The 21,849-nt window shown below is 44.5% G+C and overlaps 1 protein-coding gene across 2 annotated transcripts in view; it reads left to right on the forward strand.

The window, feature by feature from the left end:
* The window catches only part of LOC121553502 (Kv channel-interacting protein 2-like), a 124,162-nt gene that overhangs the window by 63,080 nt on the left and 39,233 nt on the right, over positions 1-21,849 (forward strand). The window contains exon 1 of one of the 2 annotated variants that reach the window (XM_041866646.1): positions 15,500-15,782. The exons of the other annotated variant lie outside the window; for it this stretch is intronic. Coding sequence (XP_041722580.1) covers positions 15,677-15,782 — 106 coding nt within the window. The 5' untranslated portion in view covers positions 15,500-15,676. Of the gene's footprint in view, positions 1-15,499; positions 15,783-21,849 lie in introns of those variants that run through there. 2 annotated transcript variants of the gene reach the window in all.

Here is a 21,849-nt window from a genome sequence, read left to right on the forward strand (position 1 = left end):
CCTGACAGATTAGTGAGTGCATTTGATAGCATCATTACTGTATGGAGGGTACGTGATAGGGCTAAATGAAAGCTGTGTGTTGTTTAGCACTAGTTAGATGATCTCTCTGAGGTTATCTTTATGAGGGCACTGAGACTAATGTTACTCTCCTCTCCTCCTCGTCTTGCTTGCTGGGTGAATGAAATAGCAACTGTGTGTGTGTCTGTGTGTGTCTGTGTGTGTGTCTGTGTGTGTGTGTGTGTGTGTGTGTGTGTGCCTGCCTGCGTGGGGGTGTAGGGAGGAGGGATATAGAGAGCTAAAGAGGAGGGGTGGAGAGGAGAGGAGAAGGGGAGGAGGAGAGCAGAGGAGAGGAGAGGTGATAATACAACTACACAACACATATACAGTGGCTTGCGAAAGTATTCACCCCCTTGACATTTTTCCTATTTTGTTGCCTTACAACCTGGAATTAAAATTGATTTTGGGGGGTTTGTATCATTTGATTTACACAACATGCCTACCATTTGAAGTTGCTAAATATTTTTTGGGTGAAAAAAACAGAAAACTTGAGCATGCATAACTATTCACCCCCCCAAAGGCAATACTTTGTAGAGCCACCTTTTGCAGCAATTACAGCTGCAAGTCTCTTGGGGTATGTCTCTATAAGCTTGGCACATCTAACCACTGGGATTATAAACTTGGCACATCTAGCAAAAGTGCTCCAGCTCCTTCAAGTTGGATGGGTTCCGCTGGTGTACAGCAATCTTTAAGTCATACCACAGATTCTCAATTGGATTGAGGTCTGGGCTTTGACTAGGCCATTCCAAGACATTTAAATGTTTCCCCTTAAACCACTCGAGTGTTGCTTTAGCAGTATGCTTAGGGTCATTGTCCTGCTGGAATGTGAACCTCCGTCCCAGTCTCAAATCTCTGGAAGACTGAAACAGGTTTCCCTCAAGAATTTCCCTGTATTTAGCGCCATCCATCATTCCTTCAATTCTGACCAGTTACCCAGTCCCTGCCGATGAAAACCATCCCCACAGCATGATGCTGCCACCACCATGCTTCACTGTGGGGATGGTGTTCTCGGGGTGATGAGAGGTGTTGGGTTTGCGCCACACATAGCGTTTTCCTTGATGGCCAAAAAGCTCAATTTTAGTCTCATCTGACCAGTGTACCTTCTTCCATATGTTTGGGGAGTCTCCCACATGCCTTTTGGTGAATACCAAACGTGTTTGCTTATTTTTTTCTCTAAGCAATGGCTTGAGTGTACGGCTTAAAGTGGTCCTATGGACAGATACTCCAATCTCCGCTTTGGTCTCTTTGTTGTCTCTCTGATTAATGCCCTCCTTGCCTGGTCCGTGAGTTTTGGTGGGCAGCCCTCTCTTGGCAGGTTTGTTGTGGTGCCATATTCTTTCCATAAAAAAAAAAATGATTTAATGGTGCTCTGTGGGATGTTCAAAGTTTCAGATATTTTTTTATAACCCAACCCTGATCTGTACTTCTCCACAACTTTGTCCCTGACCTGTTTGGAGAGCTCATTGGTCTTCATGGTGCAGCTTGCTTGGTGGTGCCCATTGCTTAGTGGTGTTGCAGAGTCTGGGGCCTTTCAGAACAGGTGTATATATACTGAGATCATGTGACACTTAGATTTGCGTTACAGGTGGACTTTATTTAACTAATTATGTGACTTCTGAAGGTAATTGGTTGCGCCAGATCTTATTTAGGGGCTTCATAGCAAAGGGGGTGAATACATATGCACACACTACTTTTCCGTTATTTATTTATTTTTAAATCTGAAACAAGTTATTGTTTTCATTTCACTTCACCAATTTGGACTATTTTGTGTATGTCCATTACATGAAATCCAAATAAAAATCCATTTAAATTACAGGTTGTAATGCAACAAAATAGGAAAAACGCCAAGGGGGATGAATAAAAAAAAAAGATTTGCAAGGCACTGTAGGAGGCCAATTTACCTGCTGACAGCTAAAATGAGGTGAAGAATACTGCAGGAGAAAAGAGATGCTGGAGGGTAATAAAGTAGCAATGGTTTTTCCTCTCCTCTCATTCTGTCGTTCTCTCACTGACACTCACAATGTCATCAGGCCTTAGTCACTCCACATAGGTCATTTCTCTCTCTCGTTCTCTGTTGTTCCTTCCCTTGTTCCCTTTCTCCTGTCATCCTTCCATATATATAGGATGACACCTCATCAATACATCCATGAGAAGAATAATCTCTAACAAACGTGCCTCCTGTGCTCTTGTGCATTTTCAACAGAGAACAATGTCTGTGTATGCGTGCTTTCGCGTATGTGTGTGTGCGTGTCTGCGCACCTTCTACTACTGCTCTCTCTCTCTCTCTCAGCAGCAGCAGCAGTTGCAACCACTAGTGGCACCAGGATTCCAATATTCGCTGAACGGGATCTTAAGCACTTACAAATTCGTTACATATTTTGCAAATTGGAATTCATAACATATCATAAGAATTGCAAAAAAAAAACAAAAAAAAACATGTTTTTATTTTTTGCATCATATGAAATGGATGACGATGTAAACAATTGGCCACAATTTTCGGCGATCCATTTTGGCTCGTGTGCGCTACTTTCAAAACTTCTGATTGAAATCATACAAAACCTTCATAACGCATCTTTAACACCGATACATCCTAACAAAATACACCCTATGACTGGCCTGCTATTGTGCTTTGCTGGACCTGGTAAACTATGGAAAGTAGACATATGTTTTCCTAATCAGGCATAGACTTGATGCAGTTATTTCGGAATGAAAAATACATTCAAAACACAGGGCTTTTGAGCGATTATTCAAATGATTGAATAATTTATTTTTAATTATTCAAGGCTCCCTTCGTTATATTTCATTTTCAAAATAAAATGCTTTATTGTTTTAAAGCCATGAATGACTCCTATGCTGTATGAATTAATGATTGATTGAGATACATTGAAGTAGGCCTAAGTGACGTTAAAGACAGCTATAACAGGACACACTCTCACAGCTCGATGTTGGATAGATAGATTATACAAGGCTACTACTACTAGGCCTAGTTAATGATAATAGTAATATGTATTATTATAATGATAATAATAAGAGCAATAAAAAAAAGAACAACATCAAGAACACCAAAAAGAAGTAGGAGGAAGAGGAGCGAGCGCTGCGTGATATTCTGTGTGCCAAACAGGTAGTACATTAAAACGTTGATTTCTTTGACTGTTTGGAACAAAAGTATACACATTTTAAGAAATCCCAGTTTTTTCGAACTAAATCAAGCTGTAAAGCCTTTATTACAGCATAGACAAAAAAAAACTAAAAACTAAAAGCATTCATGAAATTAAGTTGCTTTGTCCAACATGCTGCTGTTGGGTGAGGCTTGGAGCTCAATTGATATCGGATTGGATTATGGAATCCGTTTTAAAGGGATAATTCAGGATTTTGGCAATGAAGCCGTTTATCTACTTTCTCAGAGTCAGATGAACTCGTAGATAAAAATGTTATCTGTGTGCAATTTGAAAGAAGTTGCTAACTAGTATTAGCGCATTTGCTAACTAGCATTAGCACAATGAAAGGAAGTCTATGGTAACTGCTAGCATGCTAGTACATACCATAGACTTCCAGTCATTGCGCTAACGCTAGTGAGCATTGGCTCCTGAAACTACCTCTAAATTCCTTCATACTGGATGCAGAGACATACAAATGGTATCCAGGAGTTCATCTGGAAGTAGATAAAGGGCTTTATTGCCAAAATCACAACGTATCCCTTTAAACAAACACTCTAAAACAGGCAATAGCAGCTAGATCTGTCTAACTTCTGAAGCTATGGATGTTTTATAAAGCCTGACACATTCAATAGTTGTTGATCATAAGTAAAGTGAGTTTTCCTCTACACACTTTTCTTAGAAAATATGATTGCTCGTCTCCTCACTCCGCTGATGCCTCCGCCACATTGTTCTCACCGGTCAATATAGCCCACTGGTGAAATGTGCTGTTATGCACAATGGCAACATGGTCTGGGTAAAGGCGCAACCGTTTTCAAGAAATCCGTCTTTTTTTCTTGTTCAGGCTGAACAAATTTCTGTTCAAATATTTTTTATTGAACACACACAAGAATGGTGTATAGGTATGAAAGACATGTGTACAGTTCTTATCTAAACATAAGAGAACAGACATGAACAACAAGACCCAGAGTTCTGGACACAAAACAAATATTACAAAACACGACATACAGAACAGGGACAGGTAGAAAGAAAAAGGGTAGATGTAACCCCCCACTTATACCCCCCTTTATCTCCCCCCCTTATTCCACTCTATTCCCCTCCCGACTGCTCGAATGTCGGGGCCAGCACACGCTGCCCAAAGGTAGATTACAATATGACAATTGAGAGTGCGTTAAAAAGTACAAATTCACAGCGCCGACTGGTCCAAGTAAGAGAGGAAAGGCTGCCAGATTTGATCAAATGTTGATAATTTATTGTTCAGAATATATCTAATTCTTTCTAAGTGTACAGTGTTTGCCAATTCGCTGAGCCATAATTTGGTAGAGGGCGCTTCCCTCCTTTTCCAAAACAACAAGATTAATTTTTTTGCCGAAATGAGACTGTAAGAGATGAGTTGTTTTTGGGAGTTGGTTAATCCGTTTAGGGAATCGGACACTCCCAGGATTATCAGAAGCGGGTCTGGGTCTATTGAAGTCTCTAGAACTTCAGAGAGGACCCCAAAAATTCCACACCAATAACCATACAGACTAGAGCATAGGGCAAAGCAGTGGAGTAGTGTACCCTGCTCAGCCTGACATTTATCACACATAGGGGATGTATCAGGAAATATCCTATGCAGTTTAGTTTTGGAATAGTGTAATCTGTGTAATACCTTAAATTGTATGAGACGATGTCTGGAGTTAATGGAGCAGGTGTGGATATACTCCAAGCTATCCTCCCAGTCTGCCACCAAAATATCAGTCCCTAGTTCTTCCTCCCATTTTGCCTTAATGGCATCAGTAGAGGGTGCGCTAACAGATTGAAAAGCGTCATATAGACGAGATATCAGTTTGTCTGAGGTGGGGCATATTTTTATGCATCCGTCAAACATGGAAGGTTTAGCATTCCCAAATGTTGGAAGGTGTTTTCTAACATAGTCTCTAATTTGTAGGTATCTGAAAAAGTTACTTCTGGGAAGGTTATAAGTTTCCCTCAGCGATTCAAAGGAAGCAAAGGTCCCTCCTATATATACATCCCCTATGGTACTTATCCCCAACTCTCCCCATCGCTCAAAGGTGTTATCAAGGTTAGAGGGGGCAAAGGAGGGATTCCTGGCAACAGGGAGCATGAATGATATTGGTCTAAGCTCAAAGTGGACTTTAATTTGCTTCCAGATTCGGACTGTGCTATGTATAATAGGATTGTTACGGTAAAGTGACATCTCCAGATTGACAGGTGACAAAATCACAGCACCAATAGAGAAGGGGTGGCACTCCTCACTCTCCATGCTAAGCCAGCTGGATGGCGGGGGTGCGTCATCCAGCAAAAACGTAACAGCGCGGAGGTTAGCGGCCCAATAGTAAAATATAAAATTTGGGAGAGACAATCCTCCTTCCATCTTGGATTTACATAGGTGTTTTTTACCTATCCTGTGTGTTTTATAATCCCAGATGAAAGGATTGATAATAGAGTCCAGTTGTTTATGAAAGGATTTAGGTATGAATACTGGGATGTTCTGGTATAGGTAGAGCAGTTGTGGGAGGAAGACCATTTTAATGACATTAATTCTTCCGAGCAGAGAAATTGGGAGAGTTCTCCAAAATTGTATGTTTGCCTTGAGATTTTGCATCAGAGAAGGGAAATTCTCTTTAAATAGTAAGGAGTATTGTTTGGTAACTACAATTGTCACGCTCTGGCTCCAGGACATTGTATGTTGAGCCAGGGTGTGTTCATTCATTGGGTGTATTTCTATGTTGGTATTTCTGTTGGGTTCATTTCTATGTTTGAATGAATGACTCCCAATCAGAGGCTACGAGTGTCAGCTGTGTGCTGGTTGTCTCTGATTGGGAGCCATATTTAACTGTCTGTGTTTCACTTTGTGTTTGTGGGTTTTTGTTCCATGTTTCAGTCTGTGTACTGAGGACTTCACTATCCGTCATTGTTTATTGTTTTCTCGTTCGTGCACTTTAACTTTAATAAAGTCATGTTCGCTACAAACGCTGCGCTTTGGTCCACTCCTTCCGTAGACGGCCGTGACAGAAAAACCCACCATTCTACGACCAAGCAGCGTGTCCAGGAACAGGCAGCCTGGAGGTGGGAGCAGCGTCGGAGGGACGAGAGGCACCCCCAAGAATTTTTTAGGGGGGGGCACAGGGCATGGACGACGGGGCTGACGGAGGCAGAGAAGGGGCGTATCCAAAAGGCCACCAGGTTACGGGGGCCACTGGTCAAAGTAGGGAAAGGAGGTATAGAGGCACGGCGAGAGGTACTGGGGTGTGTTACCAGTCCGGTCCGGCCCGTTCCAGTTCCCGGAGTAGAGCCAGTGGTGTGTGTCCCCAGTACGGTCCGGCCTGTTACGGCCCCTCGCACCAAATGGACGGTGCGCGTCTCCAGCCCGGTCCGGCCTGTTCCTGCCTCTCGCACAAAGCCTACGGTGTGCGTCGCCAGCCCAGCCCGGCCTGTTCCTGCTCCACGCACAAAGCCTATGGTGTGCGTCGCCAGCCCAGCCCGGCCTGTTCCTGCTCCACGCACAAAGCCTACGGTGTGCGTCGCCAGCCCAGCCCGGCCTGTCCCTGCTCCACGCACCAAGCCTACGGGGTGCGTCGTCAGCCCGACCCGGCCTGTTCCTGCTCCACGCACCAAACCTACGGTGTGCGTCGCCAGCCCAGCCCGGCCTGTCCCTGCTCCACGCACCAAGCCTACGGGGTGCGTCGTCAGCCCGACCCGGCCTGTTCCTGCTCCACGCACCAAACCTACGGTGTGCGTCGCCAGCCCAGCCCGGCCTGTCCCTGCTCCACGCACCAAGCCTACGGGGTGCGTCGTCAGCCCGGCCCGGCCTGTCCCTGCTCCACGCACCAAACCTACGGTGTGCGTCGCCAGCCCTGCCCGGCCTGTTCCTGCTCCACGCACCAAGCCTACGGGGTGCGTCGCCAGCCCAGTCCGGCCTGTCCCTGCTCTACGCACAAAGCCTACGGTGTGCGTCGTCGGCCTGGTCCAGCCCGTTCCTGCTACTCGCACCAAGCCAAGGGTGCGAGTCGTCAGCCTGGTCCAGCCCGTTCCTGCTACTCGCACCAAGCCAGGGGTACGAGTCGTCGGCCTGGTCCAGCCCGTTCCTACTACTCGCACCAAGCCAAGGGTGCGAGTCGTCAGCCTGGTTCAGCTCGTCCCTGCTACTCGCACCAAGCCAAGGGTGCGAGCCGTCAGCCTGATCCAGCCCATTCCTGCTACTCGCACCAAGCCAGGGATGCGAGTCGTCAGCCTGGTGAGGCCCGTTCCGGCTCCACGCATCAAGCCTAGGGTGCGTATCGTCAGCCAGGTCCGGTCCGTTCCTGCCTCACGCGCCAAGCCAGGGGTGCGCGTCGTCAGTCCAGATCCTACCAGCTGGGTCAGATCGGACCGGGGCGCTACGGGGGGATTGAAGAAGGGTGGTGGTCAAGCCCGGAGCCGGAGCCGCCTCCGAGGAGTAATGCCCACCCAGCCCTCCCCTGTTTGGGGTTTTTGAGGCGCGGTCGCAGTCCGCGCCTTTAGGGGGGTACTGTCACGCTCTGGCTCCGGGACTTTGTATGTTGAGCCAGGGTGTGTTCATTCATTGGGTGTATTTCAATGTTGGTATTTCTGTTGGGTTCATTTCTATGTTTGAATGAATGACTCCCAATCAGAGGCTACGAGTGTCAGCTGTGTGCTGGTTGTCTCTGATTGGGAGCCATATTTAACTGTCTGTGTTTCACTTTGTGTTTGTGGGTTTTTGTTCCATGTTTCAGTCTGTGTACTGAGGACTTCACTATCCGTCATTGTTTATTGTTTTCTCGTTCGTGCACTTTAACTTTAATAAAGTCATGTTCGCTACAAACGCTGCGCTTTGGTCCACTCCTTCCGTAGACGGCCGTGACAACAATTCCAAGGTAGATAAATCTTTCTGAAGATAACTTAACTGGAAGATGTTCTAGCCAGGAGGTGTTTTGCAACCGTATGGGCATTAATTCACTCTTGTTCCAATTTATTCTGTATCCCGAGAAGGTACCAAACAAATTAATCACCTCAAGAATAGCTGGAATACTAGCTTGGGGTTCTGTTACATAGAGGAGAATAGCATCTGCGTATAGGGAAATCTTATTTAGAGTATCTTTAGTATTATAGCCGTGTATTGCTGAATGAGATCTGATCGCTTGAGCGAGAGGTTCAATAATTAGGGCGAAGAGCATAGGCGACAGCGCACAACCCTGCCTTGTCCCTCTGTGAAGGTTAAATCGGGGCGACAGTGATTGGTTAGTGAGTATTCTCGCACAGGGGTTCCTATATAAAAGCTGGATCCAATTTATGAACCCATCTCCAATATTACATTTCTGTAGGACCTTGAATAGATAGGGCCACTCAACTTGGTCAAAGGCCTTTTCGGCGTCAAGAGATATAACGGCAAGGTCCACGTTAGGTAACCTCTGAGAATACATAATGTTGAAGAGGCGCCTGAGATTAAATAATGAGTTTCTGTTAGAGATAAAGCCGGTCTGGTCCGAATGGACCAATTTGCCAATTAAAGTGCTAAGCCTGTTAGCCAGAGTTTTTGCTAAAATCTTTTGGTCTGTATTAAGGAGGGATATTGGTCTGTATGACCCTACCTCTTCCGGATCTTTACCCTTCTTATGTATAACTGTAATAAACGCCTCATCCAAAGTAGATGAGAGAGCTCCATCCTCATTGGCCCGAACCAACATTTTGTGCAGGTAGGGAGAGAGCATGTTGCTGAATGTTTTATAAAATTCACCAGGGTATCCATCTGGCCCGGGGTCTTGCCACTCTTTAGAGATTTAATTGTTTCTCTAGTTTCTTCAAGAGATATTCCTTATTCAGGAAGTTAGAGTCTTCCTGGTTCAGGGCAGGAAGATTACAGTCCTCCAAAAGGTTTTGCATAATTAAGGGGTTAGGATCCGCTTTAGATGTATATAGAGTCTCATAAAACTGACGGAATCTGTCATTGATGTCTTTGGGGGAGGAGAGTAATTCCCCAGATGCAGATTTAACTTTGTGAATCATTCGGTCACTCACATTTTTTCGAAGTTGTCTGGCGAGTAATATGTGTGGTTTGTCACCAAACTCCAAATATTTTTGCTTGGCATAGAGAAAAGATTTAGCAATTTTAGCCGAGAGGATCTGATTGTATTTAAATTTTAAAGACATATTTTTTTTATGTTTCTCCATAGATGGATGTCTAGCATTCTCCCTATCCAGTAAGTGAATTTGTCCCTCCAGTTCTACAAAAAAATTTCTGTTTTGCCTACTCCTGGCAGTCTGAAAGGAGATGATACAGCCTCTCAAATCAGCCTTCAGCGTTTCCCACAATAATGCTGGGGAAGTCTCTGTGTTGTCGTTGGTATCAAAGAAAAATGAAATTTGGTCTTTAAGATGTTCACAGAATGTTGGTTCTGTGAGGAGCTGAGGATTCAACCTCCAGACCCTCTCGTTTGGTACGATGTCACCCAATCTCAGGGAGAAGGTGAGTGGGCTGTGGTCAGAGATTATAATATCATGATATCTCACATTACAGGTATAGGGGAGTAGTTCAGCATCAACCAAAAAGTAGTCAATTCGAGTATATACATTGTGAACATGAGAGTAAAAGGAGTATTCCCTACCCGTAGGATTAGAGATCCTCCATATATCAAATAAGTTCGAATTTCTTATGTAGGTATTCAAGAATTCGCTTGAATAACAAACACATTGTCTGGCCGATGCCAAAAAAGCACGGCGCAACCTCGAACAAGAGGTAAAACAAAAATAAAATCCCAACTATACGCTCACCTCTCACTATCCTAGAACTTCTACTAACATATGAACTGAGGAGGCTCCCGCACTTAAAGTGTTCAATTAGCATCTAATAAACCTAAACAGAATAAGTTGCAACTTAAACATATTGCGCACTTAAGGTTAATCTTGGGTCAATCCCTGAGATAAGCAAGATGTATCATCACAATATTCTATTGCTAAGCAATGCCGGTCTAAACATAAACCATCAGTAACCGACATAGACAGCAGTACAGTTACATATTGTGGGATAGGAGATGGGAACAAGGATTAAAAATAAAATAAATAATAATACATTATTTTAAAATTATTTTAAAAGATAGTGATTTATATATACATATGTGCACACATACACATATACACATCCACACACACACATACATACATGTGCATACCTACATACATACACACACACACACATACACGTGCGTATATATCTACGCACACACACACATATACACACGTATACACACACACATACATACACACACACAAACCCAAAAAAATATATACATATACAATAAATATTCTTAAATATATACAGATACATACACACGCATACACACATACATCCATACACACACATCTACATACACAAACATTCATACCCCAGAATAATAATCTATACTAATTTAAAATATACACATACATAACACTAAAATGCTAATAAAGTACAAATAATAATTATTATATGTACGCACACCTACACAGACACAAGCACCACGGAGGGCTGGTGGGAATCAGATCGTGAGAGCGGGCCAGGCTATGACAAAGGCAGAACAGCACAAAGCATCAACTTGCTATCCAGGTGTCTGCGTCTGCCCCTTCCCAACCATCACCCCCAGACCCCTGCAAGCAATAAATACATGGTAATAGGAATAATGCAAGAATTGAAAAATAAATAACGAAACAAAACAAAAATGGGGGAATATAAGTATATCCTTCCGAAAGTGTCAATGATCCGACCTGGAAGGCCTCCCAAACAGGCATCGCTCTAAACCCAGTCGGAATGAAAGTGAAATTAACGTTAAGTGAGAGCTCTGACCGCCCTCCATTGGTCAGCTCATCGTATTACATGTTCGGTAGCCCTTGCTGAGACCGTTTAATACGGTTTCACCCGTTATGGTATGGTATGGATTCGAGTCCATGAGCAGACCCTAACACACAATGACAAGGCACTCTAACCTGTACGGGGGATTGGCGTATATTCCCGGATAAACTTCTCTGCGTCCAAAACCGAGGAGAGCCAAATCTTCTCCCCGGAAGGCGGGGTAATTCTTAGTCTTGCAGGGAAGAGCAAGGCTGGGCGAAGATGGAGTTTGTAGAGTTTGGTCATGACATCTCTGTAGCCAGCGCGGTGCTTTGCCACATCGGGCGCATAGTCCTCATAGACACGAAAGGGGTGCCCTTTATGTAACAGGTTGCACCTCATTCGAGCCTCGCGCAGGATAAGATCCTTGGTCTTGAAACTGTGACAACAGATGATTACTGGGCGAGGATGCTGGCCCGGTCCAGGCACTGGGACAAGGGTGCGATGTGCACGGTCCAGTAGGGGATCCGAAGCTAAAACATCCGGTCCCATTGCATCCTTCAGTAGCTTGGCGAAGAAGTGGGTGGGGCGAGAGCCCGCCTCCACCCCTTCTGCCAGACCCACAACGCGAAGGTTATGACGCCTGGATCTGCCCTCCAGGTCGACCACTTTCACAGAAAGCCTCTGCACATTATCCTGCAATGACGTGCATAGCTTCTCTAACTCGTCGATCCTACCAGCGTTGAATTCAGAAGCTTTCTCAAGGTCCACAATACTCTGGCCCTGCGAAGCGACCGTTCGAATGGTGCTCTCGATTTTAGTGTCCAGTTCAGCAATAGTAGCCTTAAGATCCTCCGCTATAGCAACACGTAGTTCTCCCAAAGCCCGGGTAAATTCTGTAAGTGTCACGTTGTTACCTGTGCCTTCCGCCATGTCTGTCTCGTTGTTTGGTGGGGAGTAGGCCTCTGATGTGGATTTATTGTCCTTTGGTCGCTTATTACTAGGCATTTTCACATAGAAAGTTACAATATTGTATTAGAAATAAAAGTTTTTTTGTAACAAGTGCAATAAAGTAAGTTAGGTTAGATTATTTCGCAAAAAAGTTGCGGGAGCCTCTCACACACAGCCGTTCACTCCAACATGCTAGCTCCGCCCCCCAGGCTGACTCGGGTGGGGCTCGGACTCGGGTGGGGCTCGGGCTCAGGTTGTGGTCGGGCTAGGTTGGACCGGGCTCTAATTTTCAGGCCCAATGACAATTCTAGCGTTTGTTTGTGTGTGTTGACAGGGGGGTACTATGTTTCTGAAAATAGCCTGTGCTCAATACAGACATATACATCACTGTCAACACCGATTGGAGGAGCGAGCAGGTCACAGCATGGTGTTTGTTTTGTTGTCAAACCCCCACAGATATCAGCAGTTACAGTATGTCAGATTGTGTTCCCTGTCAAATTGTGTGCCTCCCTGTAGTGTCAATCAAGGACAGGCTAAATTGGGGTTATGAGAACAATGACTTGCCATGCCAGGGTGTTCCCTGGTGTTGTGTACTGCTGAGACAGCCACAGTAATGAGATGTCTAGTGCAGAGACTCTAAACAAACAACACAGGCATGACTAATAAACACATTGAAAGGGAAGGAGAAAGGCATTGAGAAAGAGGCAGTGATATAGAGAGAGAGCCTGAGGCAGAGAGAAAGAGAGGACAGTGAGAGAGAGTTTTAGGCAGAGAGGTTGAGGCAGATAGGGAGAGAGAGAGAGCGAGAGAGAGAGAGAGAGAGAGTGAATGAATGAATGCTTTACCAGTGCTGTTGTTTTTGTAGTACAGAGATAAGAGATATCTTCACTGGGACAGGACTTTGAGCCTTACCCCCCTGCCTCCCTCTGCTGGCTCTCATCTCCATGCTAAGCAGGGCCTGGTCAATCCTTGGATGGGAAACCAGATGCTGCTGGAAGTGGTGTTGGAGGGCCAGTAGTGGGAAATCGTCTTCTAGTTTGAAGTAGACCTCAATACCCCAGGACTGTGACGGGGTCACTGCACTATAGAGGGTATCATTCTTCGAAACATTAAGCTGAGGTGCTGACTCTCTGTGGTCACTGGAGATCCCAGGGCACTTATCACAAGAGTAGGGGAGTCCTGGCTTATTCTAATAGGATTCAAAGCCTAAATGGAGATTAGATTAATGGTACTGCAGTGGTAGTCTACTACATCCACATCTCATCAGGGTAATGACGGGGTTGTGGTCTGACCCTGACCAGTCATCACTCCTACTAATGGCTAAGTGTCTGTTCATTGCCCGAGCGAGGTAGCCAAGCTTAATGTGTGTGTGTGTGTGTGTGTATGTGTGTGGGTGTCAGAGGAGGCTTGTGGGAGGAGCTGTAGGAGAAGGGGCTCGTTTTTACCAGTATTCCTCCATCTAATTGTTTCCTCCACCCACTCTCTGCTCAGATCCAGCTCTTGCTGTTTCTCCTAAAGCTACTACTGAAGGGATTTTGTGCTGGTGTTTACGTAGTCTAATGAAATATTGCATTCATTATGTGGGTAGAAGTTTACTGCATACACTGTAAAGAGGTTTCCGTGAATTTGACAGTAACTTACAGGTAGCTCAGTCACAAGTAAAATTGTAATATACTGTAAATACGATATCAAAGCAAGTACTGCATAATGACGGTACAATACCGTAAAATTGACTGTATTATACTGTAGAAAATAAATAAAGTTAATGCTACTGAAATCAGAGTGAATGAATTAATGTATGAATTAATTAAATTCATTGAGGGTAGGGGTTTGTATTTCACAATATTTTACTGTAATTACAAGGAATTGGTGCAGGAAGGTTGGCTGTAGGTAAAGTGTTTACACATTACAGCATATTAATGAATATTTGGTGTTTTATATCACTTGCACTGCTAGAGGCCTTAACAAAGGCTTCCAAACTGGCAGTGACTACAGTGCAAAATAGACCAAAGGGACATGTCAAAATGCTCAACCATTTAAGGTTTAAGGCTTGCTGCCACTCCAATCTGTCTCCTACACAGTACATGTTAAATTGATGGGGCACTATAACCATAGAGCAGTTAAATTGGTACAGCATTCTCACTCATGGGTGCAACACATAGCCTCTTACAAGGCACGCCTCAAAATATGTTGATAAGGCAGAAACAACAGTAACACAGATAGAACAATGAGCCAGATGTTTCACCGGATATATAACTCTGAAGCAAATAATGTGATGAGAGGAAGCCAGTGGAGGAAGCCAGTGGGAGAAGATGAAGAGAGATGGATTTTGGCATACATTCTGCACATTGATCTCATTGATGAAACATTTGATCTCAGTACAGTTTTCTGTTCCCAAAACTACAATCTGTTACGAACAGACAAAAGTTTCTAAAAATTACGTTGTTTAGGACTGCAAGGGTGAATTGAGTTATTGCACACGCGCACTTCACAGAGTAGACGTTCCCTATCGGAAATATGCAAATACATGCTAGAACGCGCCAATAGGATCTCGCTAGCGCATGCTTGGATCTGCCCACTCCATTCATTTTCTCCCATTGGAAACGACAGGCTGTAGTCTATCTTGCATTACTTACAGTATAAGAATCTTTGACATCACCATTCACCCACTAGTGGTCAAAAGGTTTTTGGCGATCCAAAGATATGGTACAGTACTGTATTCTGTGGGGTGAAATTACCGTACCATTCGAAATACATCAATTATTTCCCCGCCCACAACAGTTTCCCACAATGCACCAAAATTAAAGCATAAATTAAATAGATTAACTTGCTAATTATACATGTATTTAAAAAAAGTTAAACAGCTATTTTTTTACAAGCAGGATAGATTTTGTCTCTGTTGTCACGCCTGTTCTAGAGTCGGGTTCTCCCAAACATTTTCAGCCAGTTACCTTGGAAACCACATAAGGCAAATCAATGAAGGTAAAGTCACTGGGCATACCTCCCTCTCCTCTCTCTCTCTCTCTCTCTCTCTCTCTCTCTCTCATCCCCCCTCTCTTTCTTTCTCTTACTCTCCCGCCTCCCACCTACTCTCTCTTTCCCTTCCTTCCCTCTTTCTCCCTCCGTCTCCTGCATCTCCCTCACTCTGTCACTCTAACTCTCCTTCACACACACACAACCACAGCCAAAGGATTAGGAGACAGCACTTTTCCCTGGATTCCTTTATTCGAACAGGGTTGGAGGACAGGAAAGACAGCAGAAAGGAAAGGAAGAAGGGAATGTTGGAGGAGGCAGGGGGAGTCTTTACCGGATGGTAGTCCAGGACTGATCCAGTATTCTCTCTCACGCTCTCTCTCTCTCTCTCTCTCTCTCTCTCTCTCTCTCTCTCTCTCTCTCTCTCTCTCTCTCTCTCTCTCTCTCTCTCTCTCTCTCTCTCTCTCTCTCTCTCTCTCTCTCTCTCTCTCTCTCTCTCTCTCTCTCTCTCTTTGCCTTTATCTCCAGAGGCGGGGGAAACTTGGTGACCGTTTGGGTTTCATTGGAAGTACCCACCTTGAATCTGGTTGACCCAGCTTGGTTCTGCTGGTACAGGCAGAGGGACTGCTCTGTCTGGGGACTGAGGCACAATATATACATTTAGGTCTAATCCGGCATAAGGGACTGGGTCTGGCTGGGCCTGGGCCTAGTTCGATGAGATCGTGTCCCCAGGATGTTGAGCTTGGATGGGCTGGAGATGATAGCTGTCCTGGTGGTGATGGGACTGTTCGTCAAAGTTCTGGAGCAGTTTGGACTCTTTGAAGTCATAAGATGGGAAGGTAATGGACGGTGTCGGTGTGTGTGTGTGTCTGTGTGTGTGTGTGACCCTCTGTTCTCCGCATTGCTGATGTCCTGAGGGGGCCACATTGTCTTTGGCTTAGGAGTTGGGTTACTGACGGAACTGTTGGCTCTGTCACACACACAGACACACACACACACACACACATACACACACACACACACACACACACACACCATACCTCTCTTTTTCCCTCATCCCTCTCTCCCCTCCTCTGCTGATATGAGCTTTTACACTTTAATCAATAGCACTATGGAGAGTGGCTGAGTGCTCTGGCTCTTGTCTTACTGAGGGAACCTCAGCTTCAGTGGGTTTTAAAGGGGGAAAGGGCAGGATTGTGTTTCCCAAATGGAAGAACATACATAGATGATGGGCTGTGGATAATTCTGGGTGGGATTCAAATAAACCGCACTGCACCAACTAATCCAGTCAACTTCTATGCGATGTTGGGGCAATGCGGTTTGTTTGAGTCCCGGCTTAAAACTGTGTCCAAGGCTAGTCAGTCTTATGACAAGGATATGTAGGCCTTGTGAGGGTTACCCAGTGTGTTGTTTTTAATCAGAAGTTTGTATGGCCCTTACCTTTCTCTTGCACCCTGTTAATATTTTAATCTGCTCTCGCTCAGAGTGACGCTGTGAAAGATTCTAATCTCACCAACACACACACACACACACACAAACACAAACACACACACTCTTATCGCAGATGCCCAGGGTGCCCTCCTCTCAGACAATAAGAAAATGACTGCATTTCTGGCCTGTTGTAATTCCTGGGGTCACCTCTTCCTATGAAAGTTTGCACTTATACTAAGTTCACTGAAGTTCCCTTCTCATTTTAGGGCTGTCTGTCAAGCACTTTTAGTACTCAATGAAATGGTTATTTGATAATCAATTTAGAAATGGATATCTGCCATAATCTCTTTAGATGCAGTTAAAGAGCTGTATAGGTAGACAACTGTCACACACAAAACTATGTCTTACAATACTTGTGAGGACTTTTTGGGAACCGACAATTGATTCACATTCCAAATCCTATTTTCCCTAACCCCTAACCCTAAACCTAACCCTAACCCTTACCCTTACCCTTACCCTAACCTTAACCTTAACCTTAACCCCTAAACCTAAACCTAACCGTAATTTGAACCCTAATTCTAAACCCTAAACCTAACCCTTAAACATAAAATTGACTTTTTGCAAGTGAGGACCGGCAAAATGTCCTCACTTCTCTGGATTTTACTTGGTTTACTTTTCTTGTGAGGACTTCTGGTACTCTCAAGTATAGAAAATGTGTACACGCACGCACACACACACACACACACACCATCTCTATATCTGTTGGACAGTACCCAGTGTTCAAGGTGTGCCAGCTGGTTCGTCAAAAGTAAAGTTCTATAGAACTCTCCCTCTCCAATCCCTGTGCCAGGATTGGCCCACTCAGAATTAATGAATAAGCAGCCTCTCTCTATAGTGCATTAGGCTTTGACAGATCTGACCAGATCCTTGAAAATCTTTGGAAAGTGGCATCTCCAATAAGTACTTCAATATGTGTGTGTGTGTGTGTGTGTGTGTGTGTGTGTGTGTGTGTGTGTGTGTGTGTGTGTGTGTGTGTGTGTGTGTGTGTGTGTGTGTGTGTGTGTGTGTGTGTGTGTGTGTGTGTGTGTGTGTGTGTGTGTGAGCATACGTGTACGTGTGTGTGTGTATGTCCTTACTTAGTCTAATGAGTGCTCTCTGTAATAGATGACCAGTGTCCTGATGGCAGTTCATCATGGTGATATTATTATTACTCATTATTTAGCAGGTCAGAGAAGAGGTAGAAAGCTTGTTGCTTTATCGTTTTATTTAAATAATTGGATTGTGTGTGTGTGTGGGAACATACAGTGGGGAAAAAAATTATTTAGTCAGCCACCAATTGTGCAAGTTCTCCCACTTAAAAAGATGAGAGAGGCCTGTAATTTTCATCATAGGTACACGTCAACTATGACAGACAAATTGAGGGAAAAAAATCACATTGTAGGATTTTTTATGAACTTATTTGCAAATTATGGTGGAAAATAAGTATTTGGTCACCTACAAACAAGCAAGATTTCTGGCTCTCACAGACCTGTAACTTCTTCTTTAAGAGGCTCCTCTGTCCTCCACTCGTTACCTGTATTAATGGCACCTGTTTGAACTTGTTATCAGTATAAAAGACACCTGTCCACAACCTCAAACAGTCACACTCCAAACTCCACTATGGCCAAGACCAAAGAGCTGTCAAAGGACACCAGAAACAAAATTGTAGACCTGCACCAGGCTGGGAAGACTGAATCTGCAATAGGTAAGCAGCTTGGTTTGAAGAAATCAACTGTGGGAGCAATTATTAGGAAATGGAAGACATACAAGACCACTGATAATCTCCCTCGATCTGGGGCTCCACGCAAGATCTCACCCCGTGGGGTCAAAATGATCACAAGAACGGTGAGCAAAAATCCCAGAACCACACGGGGGGACCTAGTGAATGACCTGCAGAGAGCTGGGACCAAAGTAACAAAGCCTACCATCAGTAACACACTACGCTGCCAGGGACTCAAATCCTGCAGTGCCAGACGTGTCCCCCTGCTTAAGCCAGTACATGTCCAGGTCCGTCTGAAGTTTGCTAGAGTGCATTTGGATGATCCAGAAGAGGATTGGGAGAATGTCATATGGTCAGATGAAACCAAAATAGAAAAACTCAACTCGTCGTGTTTGGAGGACAAAGAATGCTGAGTTGCATCCAAAGAACACCATACCTACTGTGAAGCATGGGGGTGGAAACATCATGCTTTGGGGCTGTTTTTCTGCAAAGGGACCAGGACGACTGATCCGTGTAAAGGAAAGAATGAATGGGGCCATGTATCGTGAGATTTTGTGTGAAAACCTCCTTCCATCAGCAAGGGCATTGAAGATGAAACGTGGCTGGGTCTTTCAGCATGACAATGATCCCAAACACACCGCCCGGGCAACGAAGGAGTGGCTTCGTAAGAAGCATTTCAAGGTCCTGGAGTGGCCTAGCCAGTCTCCAGATCTCAACCCCATAGAAAATCTTTGGAGGGAGTTGAAAGTCTGTGTTGCCCAGCGACAGCCCCAAAACATCACTGCTCTAGAGGAGATCTGCATGGAGGAATGGGCCAAAATACCAGCAACAGTGTGTGAAAACCTTGTGAAGACTTACAGAAAACGTTTGACCTGTGTCATTGCCAACAAAGGGTATACAACAAAGTATTGAGAAACTTTTGTTATTGACCAAATACTTATTTTCCACCATAATTTGCAAATAAATTCATAAAAAATCCTACAATGTGATTTTCTGGAAAAAAAATTCTCATTTTGTCTGTCATAGTTGACGTGTACCTATGATGAAAATTACAGGTCTCTCTCATCTTTTTAAGTGGGAGAACTTGCACAATTGGTGGCTGACTAAATACTTTTTTCCCCCACTGTATTTCTCAACATGCTCACAACCTGCCATTGGATACAAATTATTTAAAAAATTATGCATGTCAAGTTATAGTCAAATATTGTATTGAAAAAATACGGGCACGCAGGGCACGTACCCCCGGGCCCCCAACCTCCAGGGGGCCCCCAACACCCCAAAAAGATAGCATATGATAGCAAAATGTGTAGAATTGCAGGAAATTTGCTTTAAAAATGCAAATGTATCTCTCAGCCTCATGGCAAAATGTGTGGAATAGCAGGAAGGGATCGAGGTTGGTGCCCTGTTTACCATCTACTATTGTAGAGCATTTAACACTTTTACAGAAATATACAGTACACCTCATAGAACAGAGTTTCTCCCATTCTTCTCGGCAGATCCTCTCAAGCTCTGGCAGGTTGGATGGGGAGCGTCGCTGCACAGCTTCTTTCATGTCTCTCCAGAGATGTTTGATCGGGTTCAAGTCCGGGATCTGGCTGGGCAACTCAAGGACATTCAGAGACTTGTCCCGAAGCCACTCCTGCATTGTCTTGGCTGTGTGCTTAGGGTCGTTGTCCTGTTGGAAGGTGAACCTTGACCCCAGTCTGAGGTCCTGAGCGCTCTGGAGCAGGTTTTCATTAAGGATCTCTCTGTACTTTGCTCCGTTCATCTTTCCCTCGATCCTGACCAGTCTCCCAGTCCCTGCTGCTGAAAAACATCCCCACAACAGGATGCTAACACCACCATGCTTCACCGTAGGGATGGTGCCAGGTTTCCTCCAGACATAAAGCTTGGCATTCAGGCCACAGAGTTCAATTTTGGTTTCATCAGACCAGAGAATTTAGTTTCTCATGATCTGAGAGTCTTTACGTGCCTTTTGGCAAACTGCAAGCGGGTTTTCATGTGCCTTTTACTGAGGAGTGGCTTCTGACTGGCCACTCTACCATAAAGGCCTGATTGGTAGAGTGCTGCAGAGATGGTTGTCCTTCTCGAAGGTTCTCCCATCCCCACAGAGGAACTCTGGAGCTCTGTCAGAGTGACCATTGGGTTCTTGGTCACCTCCCTGACCAAGGCCCTTCTCCCCCGATTGCTCAGTTTGGCCAGGAGGCCAGCTCTAGGAAGAGTCTGGGTGGTTCCAAACTTCATCCATTTAAGAATGATGGAGGCCACTTTGTTTTTGGGGACCTTCAATGCTGCAGACATGTTTTGGTACCCTTCCCCAGATCTGTTTCTCGACATAATCCTGTCTCAGAGCTCTACGGACAATTCCTTTGACCTCATGGCTTGGTTCTGTCAACTATGGGACCTTATATAGACAGGTGTATGCCTTTCCAAATCATGTCCAATCAATTGGATTTACCACAGGTGGGCTCCAATCAAGTTGTAGAAACATCTCAAGGATGATCAATGGAAACAGGATGCATCTGAGCTCAATTTCGCGTCTCATAGCAAAGGGTCTGAATACTTATGTAAATAATTTTTTTTTTTTTTTTTTTTTTTTTAATTGGCTAAAATTATGGGGTATTATGTGTAGATTGATGAGGAATGTATTTGATTTTATCAATTTTAGAATAAGGCTGTAACATAACAAAATGTGGAAAAAGTCAAGGTGTCTGATTTCCCGAAATACTGTAATAAAAAAGATAGTGGTCATACGCCCAAAAACTTGCCTGGCTAATAAAGTATACATACAAAAATAAAGAAAAGGCCTGCACACTGTATATGCTCCCAATTACTACCTTTATAGACAACATTTTAATCCCAAGGATTTTCGTCAGGTCGAGTAGACATGAATTTGTGTGATGTTCCTTTCCAAATCAACCTTTAGCCCCTAAGTACTTAATGTCGATCAGACGGGCGTGCGTGTGTGCGTGTGGCGTCCTGTACTGTAGTTCTGTCAGTATTGACACACTGTTGCTCTGCTGACACACACACACACACTAAGTGAGCTGACCTTCAATTCTTCTCCTGATAACTCATTACTCTGAGAGGATGTTCTGTTCATCTCTCTCTCCCCTCTCTCCCTCCTTCTCCATTCTCTCTCTCTCGCTCTCTCTCCCTCTGTCTCATTTTATTTCTCTCTACCTTTTACCTAATCCCGGGCGCATAGCCACTGGACCTCCCATTCATTACTCCTCAGCCTCTCTTCCCTTCTCCTCTCCCCCTCCATCCTCCCTCCCTCTTCTCCTTCTCTCCCCACTCCTTGAATATCAGTGGGCAGAAGTGTATGTATTGCTTATTTGTACTTTGAGGAGGATTGTGACGCTGTTCAGAGTGGCATAGGAAGTTGCCAAGTAACATGATGATTCAGATATGGAGTTTCATTGGTCCTGTCCAGGGGAGTGTGTGTGTCACACTTTGACCAATTTTACCTCAGATTCTGATGTTTGTCCACGTTTATCCAAACGTCAAATTTCGAAATTATTCCAAACGTCAAATTTCAAAGTTGTTTTTGACACCCTGCGTTGCCACGGTCAATTGGTTGAGCCTCCTGGCAAGGAGCCTGGTGGCTGGTTAAATGTAGGTATTCATTAGGTAAGTTAAGGGTTAAGGTTTGTGTCTAGCACTGTGATTGAACATGCAACCCTCGTAGCTGGAGCTCAATTCTTACGCCCATC

Source organism: Coregonus clupeaformis, chromosome 37 (genome assembly GCF_020615455.1).
Source record: "Coregonus clupeaformis isolate EN_2021a chromosome 37, ASM2061545v1, whole genome shotgun sequence".
NCBI classification, from domain to species: Eukaryota; Metazoa; Chordata; class Actinopteri; order Salmoniformes; family Salmonidae; genus Coregonus; species Coregonus clupeaformis.